Genomic DNA, 23,981 nt, shown 5'->3' with positions numbered 1-23,981 from the left:
AAGAATAATTCCTGTTGTTTTGTTCTAAGGGAATTGTGGTTTCTGGATCCAAGACCAAATAATTGCTTTTTAGTTACATCCTCCTTTATTCACATCCTCGAATGGTTAGCTGCATTAACCATTATTCAAATATAGCGTATTTTAACAGGAACTATTATGCTTGCAGCTAGTGGACGACCCACAGAAGAAGCCTGGAACACTGTTCCAGTGTCTAAGAGCAGCAGGACGATAGACCCCAGCAAGTTTCCAAAAATCACCAAGGTATGAGCATTGTTACAAGTACCTGAAAGTTTGTTGATGCAGTCATGCAAAGGCAACTGAGACTGTTAGGATGTTAGAAGTACAGCAGCCTGTATTGACACAGGCATTTTTCACTCCTAATATGGAGATCAGAGTCAGGTTATGTAGACGTATGGACAGATTGTGTACAACAGTTGGATCTGGGCTATATTATGTGTCCAAGCCTTATGCGTACAAAGCCATGGAAGATTGACTAGTTTATGTAAGTTATTTGGCTGTGGAAAGAAGGAGAAAGCTATTTAAGTTTGCGAATAACACTCAGTTTTGGGAACGTGCAGAAGATTGTAGAAATTTGCAGGAATGTGCTAATATTGCAGGTAATTGTAAAGTGCTGTATTATATATTGTAGTGGGGAGGGTGGCAATTAAATAGAAGCCAAAATGTAAAACTCTTAACCGGGCTTTAAAAAAAGGCAGGCTGTCAAAGCATGCATTCGGAGCACAGGGAGCAATGGCTAGAAAAGAGGCAAATAGGATTCTGATTTTCAAACATATATTCCTTACAGAAGTTATGAAGCAATGTTTGAATTCTACAAGTCACCAGATGAACTGCAGTTGGGGCTTTAGGTGTCATATCAAGGATGTTAGAGGGAAGGCTATTCCCAAAATTCTGTAGGATATTAATAGGAACGAGGGATAGGAATTACTGAAGAGAGCAGTGAACAATTGTTGCCACTTCTCTAATCACTGGTACACAAACTAAAGATTATCATCCCAGAAAACAAAAAGGATAAGTATTTAGAAAGGAAGTTGATGGAAAGACAAAGCAAGTTGGACATTCCTGGTGAAGATTTGTGCAAGCATGATAGGCTAAATTGTCTTTTCCAATGTCACAAATTCAACATTGCACAAGCTTTAGAGTCTGTTTTGTTACTCCATGCTCTTTGTCTTATGGAAACAGATTGGCCATAAGATATGATTGTATTGACGTGTTTATTTGGTCCAATAGTTTTGGTTCACAGTGCAGTACATGTTTTTGGTGCTGACACAGTCTTGAATGGATTGTGGCACAGGAATGTATATTGTACAACGAAAGTTGAAGATTACGCTGATTATGATGTTGTTGATATGAGCTGGCATTGTCATTTTTGATCTGAATGTTCCAGTAGGTGACCTGTCTTAATCTTATATAGGTAAACATCCATCACTGAATATTATTTACTCACTACACAAGTGAGGCACTAGTCATGGGAGAATGTCATAGTGCGGTTTTCACCTCTATTTTAGAAAGCTATATAATTTTGTCCCAGTATTTTTTGTAAATAGACTAATTAGATGACCCAGCAAATTATTTATCTGGTCTAAAGACTTGAATACTAAATTTACTCTGACAGTTGGATGATTAAGATTATAAGTTTCGTGTTGTGGTTATTTATTAAATTGGGAACAGGGAGAGGATGAGACTGGAAGTACATCATGTCTTTTGCTGGTTAGTCCCTAGTTAAGTACAACTAAATTAAATGAGACTATTTCATGACCAAAGATGTATTTTGCTCCAAGTCTTAACAAGCCAATCCAATGAAAGGAACTATGGTCATGGTGATTCAATTTGTGCTTGATAGGGAATCTTTTTTAATTATTTCATCCTGAAATGCAAGTACTGGAGAATTGACATTTTACTACCACTATCAATATGGATTTAAATGTTAAATCAATTAAATGTTAAATCCCCAACCATGTGCCCTAATTTAATCTTTCTTTGGCTCAAAATCATGGAACTCTGTCCCTATCATTGCCTTGGGTGTATTTGCACCATAGGGAATGCAGCAGTTCAAATAGTGGCTGATGACCTCCATCCAAGGACAATTAGAGTTGGGGAGTAAATGCTGACGTCGGCAGCAACACTCAAGTACCATGAGTAGGTAAATCCACAAAGATTGTGCCCATGTAACAATAGAGGCAAGCCAGTCACAACAGCTCTTAGTGTGATTGTCCATCTTTGTGAAATCATTGGGTTGCAACTTCTTAAATAATTTCATGTTATTTAGTTTGCAGGTAATGCGTTAAAAGTGGTGTAGCATGAGTGTGAATTAGATTCAACTCAGAATTGGATAAGGGCACAAAATACCACTAGAATAGTAATCGTTGCAAGATGTGATTTTTTTTTTAATAGCATAATGAACAGAAGATTGAAATGGTGTAAAAATCATCAAGCCTTGCATGTGTTGCTCAGGTGATTTATCTTCCTTTGTGTAACATCAGCTTAGGCACCATCATATTACAATGCATTTAGCCATCCCTTCCCTGTGTTAGCCTCGCAAACCATTATTTTCTTTCCAACCCAGATATTCACCAATCTGTTCTCAAGAATTAATCAACACAGCATTGATTGCTTTAACTGAGAAGTTGTTCCAAATACTCCTTAGTCTGAGAAGGGAATTCCCTCAAGGCCTCCCTTGTTCCCAGCTTGTTATTAGTGAGCTTGTTCTATAGTTTTGAGTTCTAAATGACTAAATTAAAGATGTTTTCTGTCCCTAAAGTTTCTTTCATAGTTACCATATAGTCTTTAAAAAATAATTACCAGTTAATGTGCAGCAATTTTGTACAAAAAATCAACTATGTTTTTAAAATTCATTTTATCATTTATGCTTGATAACCTACTGCTATAATTTATAATCAATTCTGCTCCTCTGCACCTTAATCTCTTGATGTGTACATCAGGTAATTCGCATTCTATAGTATATGCAAGTTGATTTTCCATTTTTCAGTACTTTTGTATTGATCAAAACAATCAATAGAATATTTGAGGTTTCAGAGAGACCTAAATTCAATCTGTTTTTAAAATACGAAAACCTATACTTCCTAATACTTATTAAAATGATATCCAAGTGCTAATTATTAATAGAATTAAAACATTAAGTCCATGTTCACTTCTAGGCTGTTCCTCTTGAAGGACCTAACTAGCTGCTGTTCCTTTTAAGGGATATGTCAATTAATGGGTGGTTTCTGTTAACAGATGTGCTAATTATTGCTGGGTTCCTGTTGTGAATTTTGAACTAATGGTACCATAACAGCACCGATGGAATGATTTTTTTGTCCCCTTTTCTTTCTATTCTCTTGGAAATGTTGGCACACAAGAGTGTAGTTCCAAGGATGTCAGGGGTCCAAGGGAGTGTCGGTAAGCCAAACCCCAATTTGCCCATATGTGTATTTTTCAATAGGGAGCAGGAGCAGAACTTGAGCCTTTCCTTTTACATGCTGGGAAATAGTAGCAGTTCTACTGCTTTCCCAGTTGATAAATAACTTGGAACTAAATGATGTTTGGTCGTTCTTGGTCGATTTGATTTAGCACTACACTAAATCAGCTTACTAAGTAATCCAATAGTAGCCTTTCTCTTGTTAGGCAAAGCTCTCTGAGCATCATAATTCTACGTAAGTAGAAAAATCATACGTTCTGTGAGCTTGGAGTGTGATCGTGCAAACTGATTCAGTTGAAATGATTGCTAGAACATAGGTTTTACAGTTATTTCTTATAAATATGCAGGGAAAGGAGGATGTGAGAAACTTGCACGTGTTTATCCTGTTCAGTATTATCAGCAACAGGATCTCAGGATTTTGAAAGTGTTCTCTTGCTTTATTCTGTCCCTTAGCCTGCCACTGATGATAAAATTCAGTTGGGACCAGGATGTCGATTAGGTAGCTGGGGTAAGGGCAGCAGTGGAGGAGTGAAAACTAATGAAACTGGTAAGTGAGATGGTGCTTGGTACTCTATCTTTATGATAGTTGTGCACGTTATTTGTAAACCATGTCTTTGAGGACTCAGGTTATACTTTTTTTCAACGTACTTCTCTGGTCCCATAATCAATTTTATTGGCTAATTGGAGAATGTTTTGAAACAGGATTTTTGAAACGCTGGAAAAGTAAATTGAAGGATAATTCTAAATAGATCACTATTTTTGTGATTTTCATAGTAGTTTAAAGACTGTATCAGTCCCCTTTTAAAATATATGTACTTTACTGTTTCAAATGCGCTTCTTGATCATGTTGGCATGAATAAGTCTGCAAATATGATAAAAATTTGATTTTTTTTCCTCAGTCTATATTCACAGATCTCTTGTTACTGTACCCCATTTAACTATATATCTTCCTAGGAATTAATAAAATCACTTCTATCTAAATGAATCACCTTATTCTTAATAATGAATTTTATTTGCCATTTCAAGCAAAAGCAGATGCGAAGAGAAATCAGAGTTTATGTTTCGGGTCCCATGACCCTTCCTCAGAACTCATTTGCCTGAACTTTATTTGCCATTTATCCACTTGCTCTAAAGCTGCTTGTTCTTCGTGTTTTGATGCAGTCCAAGCTCACTTCAGGTCTTAAGAATGTAATTTAGACCAATACTTCAGTGACATATTTAAGGAATGCTGTGTGGTTATAGGAACTTTCTTCTAATTAAATGTTAAGAGTTGTGCCAGCCCTAAACTATAGAAGATCCAAAGGTCAATTTGAAGAAAATCTTGAATTTTCACAAGTGTCCTGAACAGTACTTTTTCCCCTCAACCAATCCTATTTTGTTTGATATTTTGGATTTTTGACATTCAAATCAGCTGTTGTGTTTGCTTACATGATTTGATGCACTTTGGGACATCTTGACAATGCATTAAAGAGATGTAGAAATGCCAGTACGTGCTTCATTTGAAGTCTAGATAGCACAAATCTTGTTATATTTCAGAACCACCACGAACAACAAGTTTGAATAGATTCTCTGTACTACAGCAGCCTACCCCTCCTTCTGATTCAGATGCACGCAGGACACTACCTAGGTGAGTGTGGTCTGTTGAAGATAACGAAGGCAATCTTAGATTTTTCTTTTGTTTACAATAGATTTCCAGTACAGTATGCCAGCACTATTTCTCACTAAATAGAGTTATTTTTATTTTAGTACTGATTTATTTTATTTTTCAGCTGCTGCTAGTAGATACATATTAAACTGGCTTTATGATAAAATTCAGGCTTCAGGAGAAAAAGAAAATCAAAAAGCTAGAACCACGTTGCAGTTTAGGCTCAGCAAGGCTCCTTGGACAGCATTTTCCAGATCAGTAATCTCTGCCACCTAGAAGGACAATGGCAGCACATACATGGAAACACCATGTATGTTCACCCTCCATGTTCCTCTCCAAGTCATGTACCATTCTGACAGGGACTGTATAGCTGTTCTTTCAGTGTTGCAAGCTTAAAATCCTACAATTCCCTTCTTATCAGACAGTACTTTCAGATATTTCTACACCGCATGGACTGAAGTGCTTCAAGAAGAAGGCTCAGCACTCTTTTCTCAAAGGCAATTATGGATAGGTAGTAAATGCTAGCCTTACCAATAAAGTTCGTATCCCATGGAAGAATGAACCAACAGGCAAAGTGTTTGCTAACCAACAATCATCCACCTGAAATATTAGCTCTACTTTCCTTTTTTCCCCACATGTTGCCTGGCCTGAGTATTTCCAGCATTATCTTCTTTTATTTCACATTTCCAATGTCTGCAATAGTTTGCTTGACAGGGCAACAATACCAAGCTGGCTACTTTGCACAACACTCCCCTGTTTGTTTTCTTGCGCTGTAGGCTAATCTGAGGTCAATGAAAGATCTTTTTAGCCTAGGGCCACACCAATCTGAAAAATCTGGTCTTGGAAGCTAAGCAGATTTAGCCTGGTTATTCAGGGCTGTTATGGCACAATGGTAGTGTCTGGGCCTGCAGATCTGGTTCAAGTCCCACTGCTCCAGAAGTGTGTTATAACATCTCTTGATGAATGACTAAAATATCTACAGCACCTGTTCAGCCACTTCATTTTCTGATTGTGCTTCCAATCAGACAACTAAACACCTAAGTTTCAAAAAAGTTAACTCTGAAATTGCACTTCAATAATACAAAGTTTTGGAACCAGGAAATTGCAACTGTGCCAATTTTGTACTTACTATTGGAGCATGTCACAAAGGCAAAATAATATTTGTGGGTGGCTTTTAACCTCTGAAAGACTGGACCAATTAAATTGGCAAATGGTGGTCTAGAAGATAAGTTTGTTAAATGGTTTTGTAACTGCGTGGAGCAATACATTTTTGGAGCCAAGACAGGATAAAAATGTTTTAGATCTTGCCTTAGGTACTGAGGCATCAGTAATTAGTAATCTCCTTTCCACTGGTAATTGGTGATTTTCATAAAAGTGAATTCAATGTTAAGTTTGAAAGTCATATATTTGAGCCCCCAACAAATATCTTCAATTTCATTGATAAGAGAGTAGAGCTGGATGAGATTGATTGAGTTTTGGGGTCTTCATTTGGTAAGTTCAAATTTAATTTTTATGGACTGAGAAACAAGCATTTCTTCTTCTGTGCTTCCTTAGCTTCCCAAGGCAGAAAAACTTTTATTGCTTCACTTGTGCAAGACTTTGGTGAGACCACACCTGGAATTATATGTGCAGTTTTAATCTCCATATGCACAGAAAGATATACTTGCTTTGGAGGCCATTGGTTCTTGGGTTCAAAGAGTATCGTCCTCTGCTGAGAAGCTGAGTAAATTGGAAATTATATATGTTCTGTGGCATTTATAAGAATGAAAAGGGATCTCCTTTGAATGTACAGTATTTGAAAGGGAACTTACAGGGTTGACTGAGGTGGTTTCCTCTAGGGAGTATAGAATATTGAGTGCACAGTCTCAGCGTAAGGGACCAATCACTTAGGACTGATAATGAGAAATGTCTTCACTCAAAGGATTGTGAATATATGGAACCCTCTATGTTCCATCATTGTATCTATTTAGGGCTGAGATAAACAGATTTTTGGTGTCTTGTGGAGTCCAAGAATTTGGGATGCAGGCAGAAAAATAGAGTTGAAATTGATTTATCTTATTGAATGGAGGAGTAGATATGGCAAACCTTATGATCTGCTCTTCCTATTACTTATGTTCTTTTATCAAATTATTTTCTTGGGAAGTTGTCCTAGTCATTGTGAGCTGGCTTAAAACTTGGATACCAGAAAAGAAAATGCAGTTTGTTAACTTGCATCGCCTAATTCCCAGCTTTAATTATGGAAGTAGACAGGTTCAGCCTTCTACTTGTGAAACAGGTATATGTATATTGATTTTAATGATGCTACTACTTCTTCTCTAACCTCATTTACTTGGGAAAGTATACATGTAGCTGCTGAATTAATTTCAAATGTGGAATTAGCCATTGGGAAATACAGGGGTAGGATAGGGGGGTGAGTCTGGGTGGGATGCTCTTCAGAGTGTCACAGAGTCTGACAGCCCGAAGACAGGCCCTTTGGCCCAAACTGGTCCATTACAACCAAAATGTACATTCACACTAACCCCATTTCCTTGCAGTTGGCTTTTAAAGCTTTCCTACCCATGTATTTGTCCAAATGCCTTTTAAATGTTAATGTACCTGCCTCAACCACTGCCACTGGCAGCTCATTCCATATACATACCACCCTCTGCCCCTCAGGTTCCCTTTTATTCTTTCCTCTCAAACCTTAAACTGATACCCTCTAGGCCTTGATTCCCCAACCCTGGGAAAAGGGCTGAATGCATTCACCCTATCCATGCCTCTCATGATCTTATACACTTCTATAAGATTTCCCCTCAGTCTCTTATGCTCGAAAGAAAAATGTCCTAGCTTGTCCAACCTCTCCCGATAACTTAGACCCTTGGGTCCTGGCAACATCCTTGTAAATTTCTTCTGCACTCTTTCCAGTTTAATAACCTCCTTCCTGTAGCAAGGTGACCAAAACTGAACACAATACTCCAAATGCAGCCTCACCAACGTCCTGTACAACTGCAATATACCTTCCCAACTTCTATACTCAATGCCCTGACTGATGAAGGCCAGTGTGTCAAAAGCCTTCACTGCCCTGTCTACCTGTGACTCCACTTTCAGAGAACCATGCACCTGAATTCCAAGATTTCTCTGTTCTGCTACACTCCTTAAGGCCCTACCATTCACCATGAAACTTCAACCTTGATGCAACTTTCCAAAATGCAATATCTTACACTTATCTATGTTAACCTCCATTTCCCATTTCTTGGCCCACTTCCCTCGCTGATCAAGGTCCTGGCTGCATTTTATGATAACCTTCCTCACTGTCCTATTTTCATTTATCTGCAAACTTACTAATCATGCCTTGTACATTCTCATCCACATCATTGACAGCAATGGGCGCAGTACCGAACCTTGAGGCACTCCAGTAGTCACAGGCCTCTAGTCTGATGAGCATCCTTCCATTATTACCCTCGCTTTCTACCATCAAGCCATTTGTGTATCCAGTTTGCCAGCTGTCCCTGGATTTCATGCGATCTAACCTTCCAGAGCAGCCTACCATGTGGAACCTTATCAAAGGCCTTAATGAAATCCATATAGACCACGTCTACTGCCCTGCCCTCGTCAACCTTCCTGGTCACTTCATCAAAGAACTCTAACAAATTTGTGAGGCATGATCTCCCAAGCACAAAGCCATGCTGACTACTCCCAGTTAAATCCAGTTTTCCCAAATGCATGTATATCTTACCTCAGAATCTTCTCAAGTAACTTATCCATCATAGATGTTAGGTTTTCTGGTCTATAGTTCCCAGGATTTTCTTTGCAGTCTTTCTTAAATAAGGACATAATGTTCGCTATTATCCAGATTTATAGTACCTCATGCGTGGCTAACGATGATGCAAACATATCAGTCAGGGCTCAAGCAATTTCTTTTCCAGCCTCTAGCAGTGTCCTTGGATATATCTGGTCAGGAGCAGGAGATTTATCCACCTTCCTACATTGTAATACATCCAAAACCACATCTGCTGTGATATGGACGTGTCCCCAAGATATCACCTCTAACTTTCCCGAGTTCCCAAGTCGTCTTGTTTTTCTCCACAGTAAACACAGAGGATGAATATTCTTTGGAGATCTCGCCCATCTCCTGCGGTTCCACAATATACTTAAAGAACCTTTTCTTATTCACTTTGGTCGTCTCAGCCAAGGCCATCTCGTGCCCCATTTTTACCTTCTTGATTTTCTTCTTCAAGAAACTCCTATATCCCTTATATATCGCTAGGGATTCCCTTGATCCCTGTACCTGAGCCATGGTTGCTGCTTTTTTCTGGTCAAAGCCTGGTCATCCAGGGTTCCCTATTCCTGCCAACCTTCCCCTTCACCCTCACCGAAACATACAAACCTTGAACTCTAGTTATCTCACTTTTAAAAGCCGGTGTGGACTTGATGGGCCGAATAGCCTGTTTCACACTGTAGGGATTCTAAGGATTTTATGGATTCTATGGAATTGTGGGGAAATAGGCACAAATCTTAGAAGTTCCAAAACGTTGGAAAGCTAAAGAGATGCGTTGATCAATTTCAGGGTATCATTTAATTCTAGAATTTCCTCTTCTCCAAAGTGGAAAAAAATGAAAGATTGCTTCAAGATGCACCCATTGAATTTTGCTTAATGCCTGTATCATAGAATTCATCAACTTTTCAATTTGAACAGCACTTATAAAACAAGTTTCTTTTAAATCTTCAGCTACTAAATATTGAAACTTCCATCAGCCATTTGATTGAATCCACCATAGCCATTGCTCAGCATTTGTTGAGAATATGTATTCTGAAGAAGTGTTGTCTTAGACTGTTTTTCTCTCTCGTGTTCTGAGAGCTGCTGAGGTTTTCTAGCATTTTCTGTTCCTTTTATTATAGGTGAACAATCATTTTGCAAAGCATTACATCATTGAAGCCATATAGTTCACCTTTGGAGTTTATGAATACATATTACTTTATATTGTTCCACTTCCTTACTACGTTAATACTTGAGATTAATAAGTTGTAATTTTATAATACAAAAATTGAGATTTTTTCCTTTCCTCCCTTGCTGTCCAAATAGTAGAAGCAGTACTGGAAGGGAGAAGAACGATAAGCCAACTCGGCCAGCTATCACACGAGTGAGCAGTAACAAGGAGTTGCTTGATGATAGAGCACGAGAAGAAGAGAAGAGAGAAGTCGTTGAAATTGTACAGCAAACCATAGGTACCTCTGAGGACAAGAGTATTGAGGTCGACAGAAACCGGACTAAGGAAAATGGTAATTTGCAATTCCTGTATCTTGTAGTGCACACGCTGTTCAGATCGTAACCAACATAAAAATAGGTTTTGAATCAAGAATAAATCTTGGATCTTATTACCATACATTAGAAATCAGTGATGCTATCAAAACTTGAAGCTGCAACCTCTGCTTTGTTAATTTTTGTGATATCTCACATCCAGACCTACAGTACTTTTACTCTCAAGGGCAAGTACCAAGCATTCATTGTATTTTGCCATGGTGATGAGAAAAAAAAATACCTGAATTACCTCAAATAATAAGCATCACACCAGGACATATCTCTATTATTTGATGTTTACTCTGCGTTCCTCCCCAAACGTTCCTTTTCCTTGCAATCATGAGTGACCATGTTTTCTTTACCATTACTCACTTCCTGACACAAGCTTGGAGAACAATGTAATAAACAATTACAGAGGCATTTAGGAACTTTTCCAGCAACTATCTTTGAATTTATATTTACTTTAAAAACATTGATTTGATCTGTGTTTGTTAAGAACCAGTTTATTGGTGATCAGTAAAAATAATGTAACAGAGCCTTCCTCAGAAATTGTTTGTACACCAGTTTGCTAGTAGCCACCTTGGTTTGCAACCTGGACTCCATGCTGGGATTTGGCTGAGTTCTGTCAGATCTTCTCACTCCTAAGCCTCTCATTCTAGTGTTAGTTGTTTGCTGACGTTTTAATACTGCAACCGTCTACTTAGCAACCCCTTCCCATCCTCTGATCCATGTATACATGTAGCCTCACTCTACCTCAAACTTGCCATGTATTTCAGTTGCATGATGCACAGGGTTTCTGCAACTCACTGTTGGTTCCATGGTAACAGTTACAGGAAAGCAATCTGCCTTGGGTTAAAATTATATATCGTCTATCCCCTTTCCCACTTCTATTGAGTTTCAAGTTCCAGCTTTTGCATGTTGCAAGAGTTTCCAAGCAATCTCTCTGCCATCTCGCACATGAGACGTCATGGCTGCCAACTTACTGTGTGCATTGGACTTCAGAAAATTTGAGCAGAAGAGCTAATGTCAATGGAATACAGAGAGTGCGAGGTATGTATAAGAGAGTGGATATTGGAGATAAAAGACAACAGAATCAAAAGCATGAGAAGAGCCATGCAGATACAGGCAAGGTACAAGTTGCATACAGAGAGACATAATGTGAAAGAAGAACGTACTTTTTTATGACTGCTATAAACTCCTTTGGAAATAAACTAGCCTTCTATTTAAGTGTCACTAAGAGTTGAGGATTAAATGGACCCAAGGCTATTTTGTGGTGATTTAATTAATCTTGAATAAGTTAAGAATAGGTTGGTAAAGTTAGGCTGTGTGCTTGAGAGCAAAGAACAGAAAAATGATTCAAGGATCCTACACACTATTGAGTGATGGCTTGCTTGAAGTCTATTGGATGGTTGTCAAATGAGGACCAGTTTGGATTTGGCTGTGACCATATTCTTTATTGGTTGCCATGAAAATAACATGGTTACAGTAGTTGAGACGGGAGACGACTTATTCGTCAGCCTTGAATTCCAAAATCAATGTAAACATCAATAATGTATATATTTGTGCAATAAAATCTTCCTTTAGAACAGTTCGTGTTAGGGGATTCTAGTGTTGGGCAGAGGATATCTGATAAGGGTTTTGAGACACAGGAGTAAATGGCAGTTCTGATGCCAATAGTAAGCTGGATCATTTAGTCTGATGACATTGCTATGATAAGGCGCTGATGTCACAAACTGTAATCACAACAAGAAACTCACCATATCTCATTGACACAGGAACCAAATGAACAGAGTTGTTATCTCTGTATGCATATCATTATTACCTTAAATTTAAAGTTTCCTTACTTCAGAATGTTATGATTCACCACCTGGGTAAGAATTTGCAGAAATCATCCCTCTACCACTGCATTCAAAAAGGTAAAGTGTAAAAATTAAGATACATGGCTATAATGTGAATGACAGTAAGTAATGTTTGCATTCCATGCCTGTGGAGAAGCGCATCAATGGTTAATTAGCTTTTGACAATATGGAAAGGGCCAAACTGCCAAAGGAGACTTCCTTAAATTTGTTCTTTATTGCAGTGAAGCCTGAAGTATTTCCTGCTGATGCTTCATGCAGAGCTGATCTGTCTGAAGAGGAGATGGAGAAAAAATCAAAATCGATTATTGATGAATTTTTGCACATTAATGATTATAAGGTGTGTATTTGCAGGATTTTAATCACATGATTTACATTCAACTATCAAATATAAGAATTGTACATTAACTAACATTATTTCATAGTTTCTGAATTGAATTGTTTTTGACCCTTTAAAGCTAATCTCTGGAGATGTCAGGTTATCTTTATTTCACACTCAGATTCCAATTCTCCAAAGTATTGTCAGATAACTGTTTGTCTTTTGTTCATCACACTATCAGTAATGGGTTAGCAGATTTTCTCTCTTTTCTCTTGGAAAAGAAAGGAAGCTGACAGATGTCCTAATTGAGATCTTCAAAATAAGGAAAGGTTTTGATTGAATAGACACGGGAGTGTTTCTACGTGTCATTGTTAAGTCGTCACAAAGAAATCATATCAGAAAATATGAATCATCAGTTTTATCTAGATAGTGATGTGAATGTGGAAATCACTACTTCAGGAAGTAGCTCAAGTGAATAGTTTAGAATTATTTAAAGTTAAAAGTTACAGCAGAAGAGAATGGAGAATTATAAAAAAGGTGAGTTTAATGCTGTTTTTCCTTCGAGCAGACAAGACTCTGGTTCCTTTGTTTGAATGCTTACTCATGCACGGCAGATGTACACTTCAAGAAAATGAAGTACAGCTCAGATCTTTATTATAAGAACAAAGGTTTTTACACCATTTTTACAAATAACAATCAACTATTCCTACAGAAGATAATTTCCGATCAAAAGGTTATACATTTACTCACCCTTCTCTGTTCCCAATTTGTTTAAATAGTTAACATTGCAAGTTAGTGCACAATTGTTATCCAATCATATTTAAACTAATATTTGATTGTATTATCCAATCATATTGTACGTGTGCACCCCTGGAGATGCAGTGTGTGCTTGTGATCATGGGAAAAACCTGGACAGCTTAGCTCTTCTCTCAGCCCCATTCAATTGTGCTGATAGTTAAATAAGGAAGGATGGGAGGAGGTTAAAGTAGAACAGAAACACTGGCACAGACTGTTTCCAATCAGATTCTTGACTTCTGGACCCCAACATACCTATACTTTGTTCAGCAGTATTAGCACATTGATTTGGCTATTTAAAGCCAAATTCCTCTGCGCTCCCAACACAGTCCAGTTTCAAAATAAATTAACTTCATATTTTAATAGCCATTACTCTTAAAACTATGTTGAAGCAGGATACCAGAAAGAGAAAAAAGGAAGAAAAAAACTTTGAAAATACAATCCCCGTTATCTAGGCAAGGTTGACCTCAAAGGTGGGAAGCTGACTTGAGTTCACGATTTGAGAGTTGTTCTTTCCAAATCCATTTCTAGTAGACATAATTTTTTTTTTCAGAAACATTTATTAGGTGTTCAGAGGAAAATGTTGGCAATTGGTATAAGAGAAAGGTGTGAAAATAATTCAGTAATGTGTGATTTGATTGTTTTCCATTTTCAGGAAGCAGTCCAGTGCGTAGATGAATTGAATTCACTGAATCTACTCCATGTCTTTGTGAGAGTTGGTGTGGAGTCAACATTGGAGAGAAGTCAGATAACAAGAGAACACATGGGACAGCTTTTCTACCAATTGATACAGACAGAAAAGCTACCCAAGGATGAATTTTTCAAAGGGTATGTGATACTTGAAGAAAATGAATGTGGAATGAAACCTTGCATTTCAATGTTGGAACACATGGGACTTTGGAAAGCGAGTGAAATATTATGATTCTGTGCAAAAATAATAATATCATGTCATATTTGTTGAATCCACTTCAACATATTACATCTGCAATGGTTTAGAGCATGGAACATAGAAAAGTACAACACAGCACAGGCCCTTTGGCCCACAATGTTGTGCCGAGGCTTAATCCTAATGTACAATATAGTAACTTAACCTATGCAACCCTCAACTCACTGCTCTCCATGTGCATGTCCAGCAGTCACTCAAATGTCCTCAATGACTCTGCTAATGTTTGTAGAAGTAACTAGCTTTTCTGACATACGGAGTGCTAAGACATCAAGAGAACTCCACAGTTAGTTAGTGAGCCCAATATTTTATGTTCACATAAATCACCACTTCACAGATCCCATCATTATTTACTTGAGTAGCTTGCAGCAACCAAGTACTGAGCAAATCATAGGATCAGGAATTTTAACTGGATATTAAGCTCAAAGTTTATGAGAAGATTTGTAGCTCGGGTGCTCGTTGTTGTGGTTCTGTTCGCCGAACTGGGAATTTGTGTTGCAGACGTTTCATCCCCTGTCTAGGTGACATCCTCAGTGCTTGGGAGCCTCCTCTGAAGCGCTTCTGTGATCTTTCCTCCGGCATTTATATTAAGCTCTTCATTGCAACCAGTTAGATAATAACTAAGGGTGAGCGGAGATGCAATTTAACAAATGAAGAATTTAACTCTCTCTCTAGTCACTTCTTCCTAATTATATTTGTTGCAATTTATATACCACCACTCTGCTTTATATCACCACAGTACTTTGTCCATAAAGAGAACTTGTAGAAAATTCTTGAATTCGTTTTTAGGACTTAAATTTAATTAACAATGCTCTGTGGCTAGAATTAATTCCACTCAAATTTAACTGTGATTTGTGATCAGTACTCCAAACCTCAAATGGATATTGGAGTTGTGGCTGAAAACCAATGCTTCAAATGCAATGTGCTTCATGTAAACCAAGGACCAAATGTGCTGGCCTTGTAATAATAACCCAAAATAGCAAATGCTGTGCTGCATCTTCCTGAGTATTTGTTACACATGCCAGATGAGCTGCTCATTCACATAATTGCCTGATTGTGAGGATTGGGCTGTTATTTTGGAGGGGAGCTTGGGAGGTGGAAGAGGATAAGAAAGAAGTCTGTCACGTTTGAAGCGTTACACTGTTTTGATTTCTTTGCTGTCAATGTATTAGAGTATTATACAATTATGGGACTTTTCCGATTAATATATAGATGCTTTTATTCTATCACAATCTGAAATATTGTGTGCAACCGTAATTATTCTATTTCTTCTCAGGTTCTTAGAACTCTTGGAATTGGCAGAGGACATGGCCATTGATATACCACATATATGGCTGTATCTAGGTGAACTTGTGACGCCCATGTTACAAGAAGGAGGAATCTCTATGAGAGAATTATTTACGTAAGAACCGTTAAGGAAATCTAATCCAATGCTCAGTGCATTTTCCTACAATAGTTATTTGCAGATGTTAAAGATAATTAATATCTGATGTTGATTGGCATGTTTCTGCCATTTTATTTTTGACTGTAAGAGTTAAATTCTAGATCCATTTTTAGCAAAAATGTCATGTTTTTGTTCAGGTATTCGAACTTAATGTCAAGAAAAACGGCTTCAACAAAAACTAAGTATTTCACAATAAGGTTGTTAAACCTGAATTGCCTTTTGTTTCATCCATGCCTTTCAACGTTTTTCATTGAAGATGTCAGCCTTTTTCTATTTTCTGATGTTTATTTGAAGATCTATATTCAGATTTATTTGAATCGTACAATATTGCAGTGTCTGCTGTATCCCTCAATGTTCAATATTATTCAGCCAGCACTATTGGTAGAAGATTCTTGCAGCTTTTACTCAAATTACTTCAAAATGATTTGAAGAACAGCACCAATGTCAAATAAAAATATCTATTCAAATCTCCCTGTGTCTGTGTGGGTTTCCTCCGGGTGCTCCGGTTTCCCCTCACAATCTAAAGGTATGCAGGCTCAGGTGAATTGGCCATGCTAAATTGCCCATTGTGTTCAGGGATGAGTGGGTTAGGTGCATTAGTCAGGAATAAATGTAGAGTAATGGGGAATAGGTTTGGGTGGGATATTCTTCGGCAGGTCGGTGTGGATTTGTTGGACCAAAGGGTCTGTTTCCACAAGAGGGATTCAAAGATTCTAAGTTGCTTCATACTTCAACTCTATCACATGAAGAACTCTAACTCCAGAATGGCAACAACCCCGCCCTTTTACTGTTACTTCTGAATGAACATTAATGGAATTCGTTGGTTCTGTTTGCAGAACCAGGATCAGCCTTTCAAGATGTTAAACACTTTTCTTTTTCATTCTGTTACAGAGAACTTAGTAAACCTTTACTTCCTGTGGAGAGAGCAGGGGTTTTGCTTGCAGAAATTTTGCACCTTCTATGCAAACAAATGGTGAGGAGCAAAGCATTTCATAGAGTTTGTTTGTTCACAAACTGGTGTCTCAAGTTGCAAACGGAGGAACTTCTGTTCTCCTAAATTAACATTTTTTTCAAGCTAAATCTGGTGAATACTTGCGTTTTATTCTCAACAGAGCCATAAGAAAGTCGGGGCCTTATGGAAAGAGGCTGGCCTAAATTGGAAGGATTTCCTAACTGAAGGACAGGATGTCCAGCAATTCATTAGTGATAAGGTGAGTCGTTCTTTACTTTTGAGGTCCAAAGTTTTTGGTATTGTTGTAATATAATCTAGTTTTACTGAATCCAGTTGTCTCAATCACTGCCATTTTCCTGCCATGTAATTGTCAGGAAGCTCACTTTAACATGAATTAACCTTTGGATATATCCAGTATTGAAAGTGAGGTGCAGTACACGTGAGCATTTTTGAAAACTTTAAAACTTCACAATGAATGCTGTACCACAACTTCAAATCCGACTCAACATATATTTGCATTGAAGTTTCAGCACTGCTGTCAGGATCTTGTCCAAGTTTTCTTTTGATCAAAATTAAGTGATGGCTGCAGATCAAATATGCAAGCTTGTAGGGATATGAAAATGTTCATATGCAATACAAATGACACATTAACTAGATGAGGAAGATCTGTCAAATTTTAATAGGTGATGTGGGGGTGCCAGTGTCAGACTTCACCTTTGAAAACTTGTGGTTTCAAATAAACCTGTTGGACTGTAACATGGTGTCATGCGGCTTCAAATTTTGTAGACATTTACAGCTGAGGAGGAGACCAATCGGTCCAGCATGTCTTCATCCATTAATAAGCATATGACTACACTAATCTCATTTGCCTGCTCTTAGGCCATAGCTCTGGAGTCTATAGCAATGCAAGTGAATATCTAAATACTGCTTAACTTTTGAGAATTTCTGACTCAACCATGCTTTCAGGCAGTGAAAACAGTTCTGCTTGACTAATCTCTTCTCCTGAATGTCTTCCTTGAATCTGTCTCTGGTTATTGACCCCTTTGTTAATGGAGTATATCCATTTCTATCTACCCCACCCATGCTCGATTAATCCATGTCTGTCAAGTGCCCTGCTCCAAGACAAAAAAAAACCTTAGACTGTTCAATTTTTCCACATATCTCAGACCTTCCAGCCCAGTAAGCCTCCTGGTAAATTTCCTCTGCATTATCTGTGGTGCATTCACATCCTGGCTTTAACGTAATGACCAGAATTGTATGTAGTACTCCAGTTGTGGCTGAACCAATGCTTATACAGTTCTCATTGGTCTTGTATTCAGTGCCTCATTTAATCAAGGAAAGGATCTCATATGTTGTATTTACCATCATACCTGCCTTGTTAGCTTCAAGACTATCTGTGGATATGCACGCAAAGATCTCCCTGATCTTCAGAGCTTTCGAGGGTCATATCATTCACAGTGTAATCCCTAATACTTAGAGGAATAACAAGGCATTAACGTGCAGTTTTCCAGGTTGAATTCTGTTTACCATTGTTTTCGTAAGTCATTTGATATCCTCTTGGAGTTTAGGCTATTCTCACTATTTACTCCGCTTCCAATTTTCATGTCATCATGAATTTCTTAATTATTCCCCCTATATTAATGTCCAAATCATGCTTATTGATAGCCTCCTGCAGTTTACCTTTATTTACTGCACCACTAATTTTTGTGTCATGCATGAACTTCTGAACTATACAGCCTCTGTTTAAGTCGTAGAGATGTACAGCATGAAAACAGACCCTTCGGTCCAACCCGTCCATGCCAACCAGATATCCCAACCCAATCTAGTCCCACCTGCCAGCACCCGGCCCATATCCCTCCAAATTCTTCCTATTCATATACCCATCCAAATGCCTCTTAAATGTTGCAATCGTACCAGCCTCCACCACTTCCTCTGATAGCTCATTCCATACCCATACCACCCTCTGTGTGAAAATGTTGCCCCTTAGGTCTCTTTTATATCTTTTCCCTCTCACCCTAAATCTCTGCCCTCTAGTTCTGGACTCCCCGACCCCAGGGAAAAGACTTTGCCTATTTACCCTATCCATCTCCTCATAATTTTGTAAACCTCTATAAGGTCACCCCTCAGCCTCCCGACTCCAGAGAAAACAGCCCTAGTCTGCCTCTCCCTGTAGCTCAACTCCTCCAACCCTGGCAACATCCTTGTAAATCTTTTCTGAACCCTTTCAAGTTTCACAACATCTTTCCGATAGGAAGGAGACCAGAATTGCACGCAATATTCCAACAGTGGCCTAACCAATGACCTGTACAGCCGCAACATGATTTGCCAACTCCTGTACTCAATATTCTGACCAATAAAAGAAAGCATACCAAACATCATCTCTATCCTATCTACCTGCGACTCCACTTTCAAAGAGCTATGAACCTGCACTCCAAGGTCTCTTTGTTCAGCAACACTCCCTCGGACCTAACCATTAAGTATATAAGTCCTGCTAAGATTTACTTTCCCAAAATGCAGCACCTCGCATTTATCTGCCACTTCTCAGCCCATTGACCTATCTGATAAAGATCCTGTTGTAATCTGAGGTAACCCTCTTCGCTGTCCACTATACCTCCAATTTTGGTATCATCTGCAAATTTACTAACTTGTACCTCTTATGCTCGCATCCGAATCATTCATGAACGCCACATACAATAGGGCCCTAGCACTGAACTCTGTGAAACAGACTTCCATTCACACAAACATCCTTCAACCATCATCCTTTGTTTCTTGCACTTCAGCCAATTTTAGTTCTGACGTGCTGCTGCTTTGGATCCCCTGGGTTTTAACTTCCTTGACCTGTCTGCCTTGAAATATTTTATCAAAAGCCTTGCTAAACTCCAGACACATCACAACCAATGCATTACCCTCCTCAACAATCCTGATTATGGCCTCAAAGAAATCAAATCGAATTTCTCAGACACAAAGTGAGCCACATGTTCAAAGTGAGCAATCCTTCAACAGAAGGAGACAGAAGCAGAGTTATAACTCGGAATTTGGGTCAAAATCTGCGTTAAAGTTGGTAAATATTTTGTGTTTAATGATAGTGAAAGTCAGAATCAGACCTAGAACCAATAACCTTTAAGGAAGTTAAACTATTCCAGTTCAACAGATAGTGGTTTCTCTTGAACATTCTGAAATTCCTTGCCTGAATTAGGTGCTAATTACAGGAGCATGAAGTTTTAAAAAAAAAACACGTCAGTAAAATTAGAACTCGCGATATAAGAGTATGTTCAAAGTACACGGTCAGAGTAAGGGAGACTTCGCCAGAGTGATTAACTGAGAATTTGGATCATAGTCTGAAATCAACCAGCAAATTAGACTGGATTGTATTGAATGGCAGAGCAGGCTCAACAAGCTGAATGGCCTCCTTCTTGCTGATTGTATGTGATTAATCCGTGTCTCTTCAAATGCAGATATATTAAGTCCCTCAGCATTCTTGCTAATATCTTGCCCACTACCAAGGTTATTCTGACTGGCCTGTAATTTCTTGGTCAGTCCCTGCCTCCCTCTTTTTTTTAAAAAAAAAAAATTTGGAACAATTTTAGTTGTCCTCTGGCTAGAGATGGTTTTAAAATTACCGCCAGGGCCCTTATTATCTATTCCCTTACCTCCTTCAACACCCTGGAATGCAGGCCGATGCTGTGACAGTTTTATCTGCGTGTAGCTGCTCCAAGTCCACTTGGGCCAAATTGTATCTCGTTTTCGTATGCCTGTGAATCTGATGGGCAACATGGCTCGGGCCATTCTGTGAGAGTGGAGTTCAAAAATTATTTTGCAAGCCAAAGGTACTGCTATTGCATAAGTAAAATGTTGCAGATGCTGAATACATGAAATGTCTGGTATTTAACCTTTACTATTTAAGTTCGTTGATCCGAAACATTTTTTCTGTCCATGAATTTTGCCTGATCTGCTAAGTACTTCTGTTTTAAGTTGTGATATGTGCTTGAAGGTTCCGTGTAATATTCCTTTACTCCCTAATCTAGATGCATTGCAGGCAGTTGGACTGCTTCCATAAATTAAGTTGTCTGATTCTAGAATATTTTTAAACATTCTTGGTGCGTCTCTACAATGCTTTAAGGTTTTGTTCAACTTATGTAATGAATCAAGTTTTTTTTTAACTTGCAGAGTCCTATTTTGTAACCATTTTACTATGATTATTTATTGATATTTAATGAACAGAATTATGCTAATGAATCCATCTGTGAATTGGAACTGATTTTAACACTGCTCTTCCTGCCAAATTTTCTACATTCAGGATATGAAATTGTATGCTGCACTACAGGTTTCAGTATCTATTTATAAATTGCCATAAAAGATGGTGATTTGTCATTTGAAATTTTGTTATAACTTTGGTAACGCTGGAAAAGCGCAGCAGGTCAGGCAGCATCCAAGGAGCAGGAGAATCGACATTTCGGACATGAGCCCTTCTTCAGGAATGAGGAAAGTGTGCCAAGCAGGCTAAGATAAAAGGTAGGGAGGAGGAACTTGGGGGAGGGGCATTGGAAATGCCTACGGAACCGACTGACCCCGCACGGACTCCGGACTATGTTCGGACCAACAAAATTTGGATCCAATCCCCAGGTCATCTTCTCTGCCCAGAAGCTCTTCAGCCACGTTCTCAAACAGACTTGCTACCACAGCCACATCTCCTTCCTCAGCACCTGCCTACGGAACCGACTGACCCCGCACGGACTCCGGACTACGTTCAGACCAACAAAAGTTGGACTCGACACCTTTCGCATTTCCAAAGCCCCTCCCACAAGTCCCTCCTCCCTACCTATTATCTTAGCCTGCTTGGCACACTTTCCTCATTCCTGAAGGCTCATGCCCGAAATGTTGATTCTCCTGCTCCTTGGATGCTGCCTGACCTGCTGCGCTTTTCCAGCAACACATTTTCAGCTCTGATCTCAAGCATCTGCAGTCCTCACTTTCTCCTATAAGTTTGATAAATCAAGGAGTCTCCTTTATTTGAGATGTGGTGGGCATTTCCAAACATGCTGCCACTTTTCAATTAGATGGAACAATTTTTACATGGTCCTTAATATTTGAGATAATTTATACCTGACTGAGAACAACAAGTCATTGCTGTGGACAAGTCTGTTAATAAAAATTGAGAAAGAATGCATAGTAAATGTAAACTTCACTTTGAACTTAAACTTATTCTGTCGATACCAATGAATAAAGGATGCCTGCAGATTTTTAAATCCAATATTCTACCTAATTTTCAATTTCAGTAACCTCCCAATGGCTTTACATGTAAAGGAGCAAGTCAGTATAATAATTTCGGATACAAGAGCTCTGTTTTGGTACTTCACAGAGTTAACTGCCAGCATTTGTGGTACCGCTTAGGACATTATAATCATCTAACTATTCTGGCCAAAGAAGTTGAAAATCTAATGTTTCCACTCCCATCACTTTGACTGGCATTAATGGAAATTTGTGTGTGTAATTGTGTGAGTGACAGGATTGGGTTTGACTGTGATGTCTGCAAAGATTAAGCAGCTTGTACAAGAGTTCAAGACTCACATCTAAGAAATTAAATCTTAATTGAATCAATACTTTGAGAGGAGAGAAATCTTGAAAGATAAAGATCAAAAAATACATTAGAAGTACTGCGAATTAGATTCAGTTATTTCATTACTATGGTTCATTCCACTTTCTGAATGAATAGGTGATCAAAAATATTTTTTTTTTACCAGACCAATGAAATGTGAGAGATATTCTATTATATAATTTTGGTTCCCTTCTCAGTGTAGTTTTGGAACATTTATTTAACCTTATGATCCCTTTGAAAACTGTCAGCATCTTTGTTTTGATGGGATTTTATTCAGCAATGTTACATTGTTCAGCAAAACGCCCTGCAGCCATGTTCATTTCTTTTGAAACAGTTTTTTTAGTTTCACGTTTGTAGGATGCAGGCTGGCCAGCATTTATTGCCCGTCTGTAGTTACCCTTGAGCTGCCCTGTTGAACCCCTGAAGTCCACCTGCTGAGAGTTGACCCACAATGCCATTAGGGAGGGAATTATTAATGGTGCTGTGTAAATTAGGGATGTTTCCAACTGATTGTACATCAAAGACTGTTAGAAATTTTGTGTTTTTTTCCATAAAGATTAGGGTAACACCCATTCCTTAGAGAAGATTAGGAGAAACACCCATAGCTCAGTGCGAGAGGTTTCAGTTTCGGTTTTGGGCAGTACTGGGAAAAACAGTAAGATGAAGGTAGGTGTTTAAAGCTGTACTTCTGAGAAAGGGAGAAGGTTGTTACATTTGTTAACACTTGTTAGAAACAAAATTCAATAAAATTTAGACGAGACCACCAAAGCTGGAAACAAGACAATTTATTCTACGATCTTACAAGAAAGGACCCTAATTGCAGAGAGCAATTGAAGTGATGATTATTCAAACTATTACACAGTTATACTTTTGAGCTACGTGAGGTAACCTCTTCCGATCCTTATATTACCCAATCTTTCTTACTATTTCGCCTCTGTCCATCTATGCTCCACGCCCATTGCCCCCTTCTTTCCAAGTTGGCAATTTTCCCCCTTGCACGTGCTGTCATAAGGCTAAGCTTTTATCTCGATGTTCCCCTTTGTAACTTCTTTCATTGTCCATAGCTACATTCCATTCTTGTACATACATCTTAACAATGTATCTTTTTCGTGCTTCGCTTATATGTTTCAGTAATCTTAGCTTTTTGCTGAAACTGTTGTTTTAAACATTATGGTAAAAGGAATTATTTTCTTTAATAAATCTATATTAAAGTTAGTACTTAATTATCCATAATTATGCACTGAAAAGTAGAGATACTCTTCCCTAAATACTTGCAGAGTTAATAGTTCTCTTGCTGTACCCTTTTCTTTATGCTTTTTCTATATCTGCAAAAACAACACTTTTCTCCATTTCTAACACTGAATTATCATAAAGTAAGAAGTTAGTCTTTGTTCCATTTGTTTGGATAAAACCCTGAGGGGTTTTTTTTGAAGCTGTGTATATTTAAAATCAGATGTCGATAGTTCCAGGAAGTGTCTGTCAGACTTTCCAGACTGGAAGTTGAAGTAATGTTAACTTAAGCTTATGAAGGTATTAGAAAAGTGTTTTCTCTGGTGTGAGTATTGTACAAGGGGAACTTTTGGGTGCGATTATGAAATGTTTTGGAATTAGTGAAATTTTATCATATGTTAGTTTTATATGTAAATAGATTGGATTATTCTATTTTTAAATTCATTTCTACAAGTTGATAAAGTTCTGTTTAACCGAATAACATCAG

General features: G+C 38.2%; 1 protein-coding gene across 11 annotated transcripts in view; it reads left to right on the top strand.

The window, feature by feature from the left end:
* LOC122540194 (eukaryotic translation initiation factor 4 gamma 3-like) overlaps positions 1–23,981 on the top strand; it is a 140,741-nt gene that overhangs the window by 105,828 nt on the left and 10,932 nt on the right. For 10 of the 11 annotated variants that reach the window (XM_043675557.1, XM_043675560.1, XM_043675556.1 and 7 more), the window contains 9 exons: positions 167–261; positions 3,890–3,983; positions 4,973–5,063; positions 10,144–10,340; positions 12,440–12,555; positions 13,985–14,157; positions 15,549–15,674; positions 16,608–16,689; positions 16,829–16,927. In XM_043675557.1, the coding sequence (XP_043531492.1) occupies positions 167–261; positions 3,890–3,983; positions 4,973–5,063; positions 10,144–10,340; positions 12,440–12,555; positions 13,985–14,157; positions 15,549–15,674; positions 16,608–16,689; positions 16,829–16,927 (1,073 nt within the window). The remainder of the gene's footprint in view (positions 1–166; positions 262–3,889; positions 3,984–4,972; positions 5,064–10,143; positions 10,341–12,439; positions 12,556–13,984; positions 14,158–15,548; positions 15,675–16,607; positions 16,690–16,828; positions 16,928–23,981) is intronic. The other variant, XM_043675553.1, reaches the window with a different exon arrangement.

The sequence above is a fragment of the Chiloscyllium plagiosum genome, chromosome 34, assembly GCF_004010195.1.
Source record: "Chiloscyllium plagiosum isolate BGI_BamShark_2017 chromosome 34, ASM401019v2, whole genome shotgun sequence".
NCBI classification, from domain to species: Eukaryota; Metazoa; Chordata; class Chondrichthyes; order Orectolobiformes; family Hemiscylliidae; genus Chiloscyllium; species Chiloscyllium plagiosum.
The sequence above is the reverse complement of the archived record's forward strand: the minus strand, read 5'-3'. Positions and strand labels throughout refer to the sequence as shown.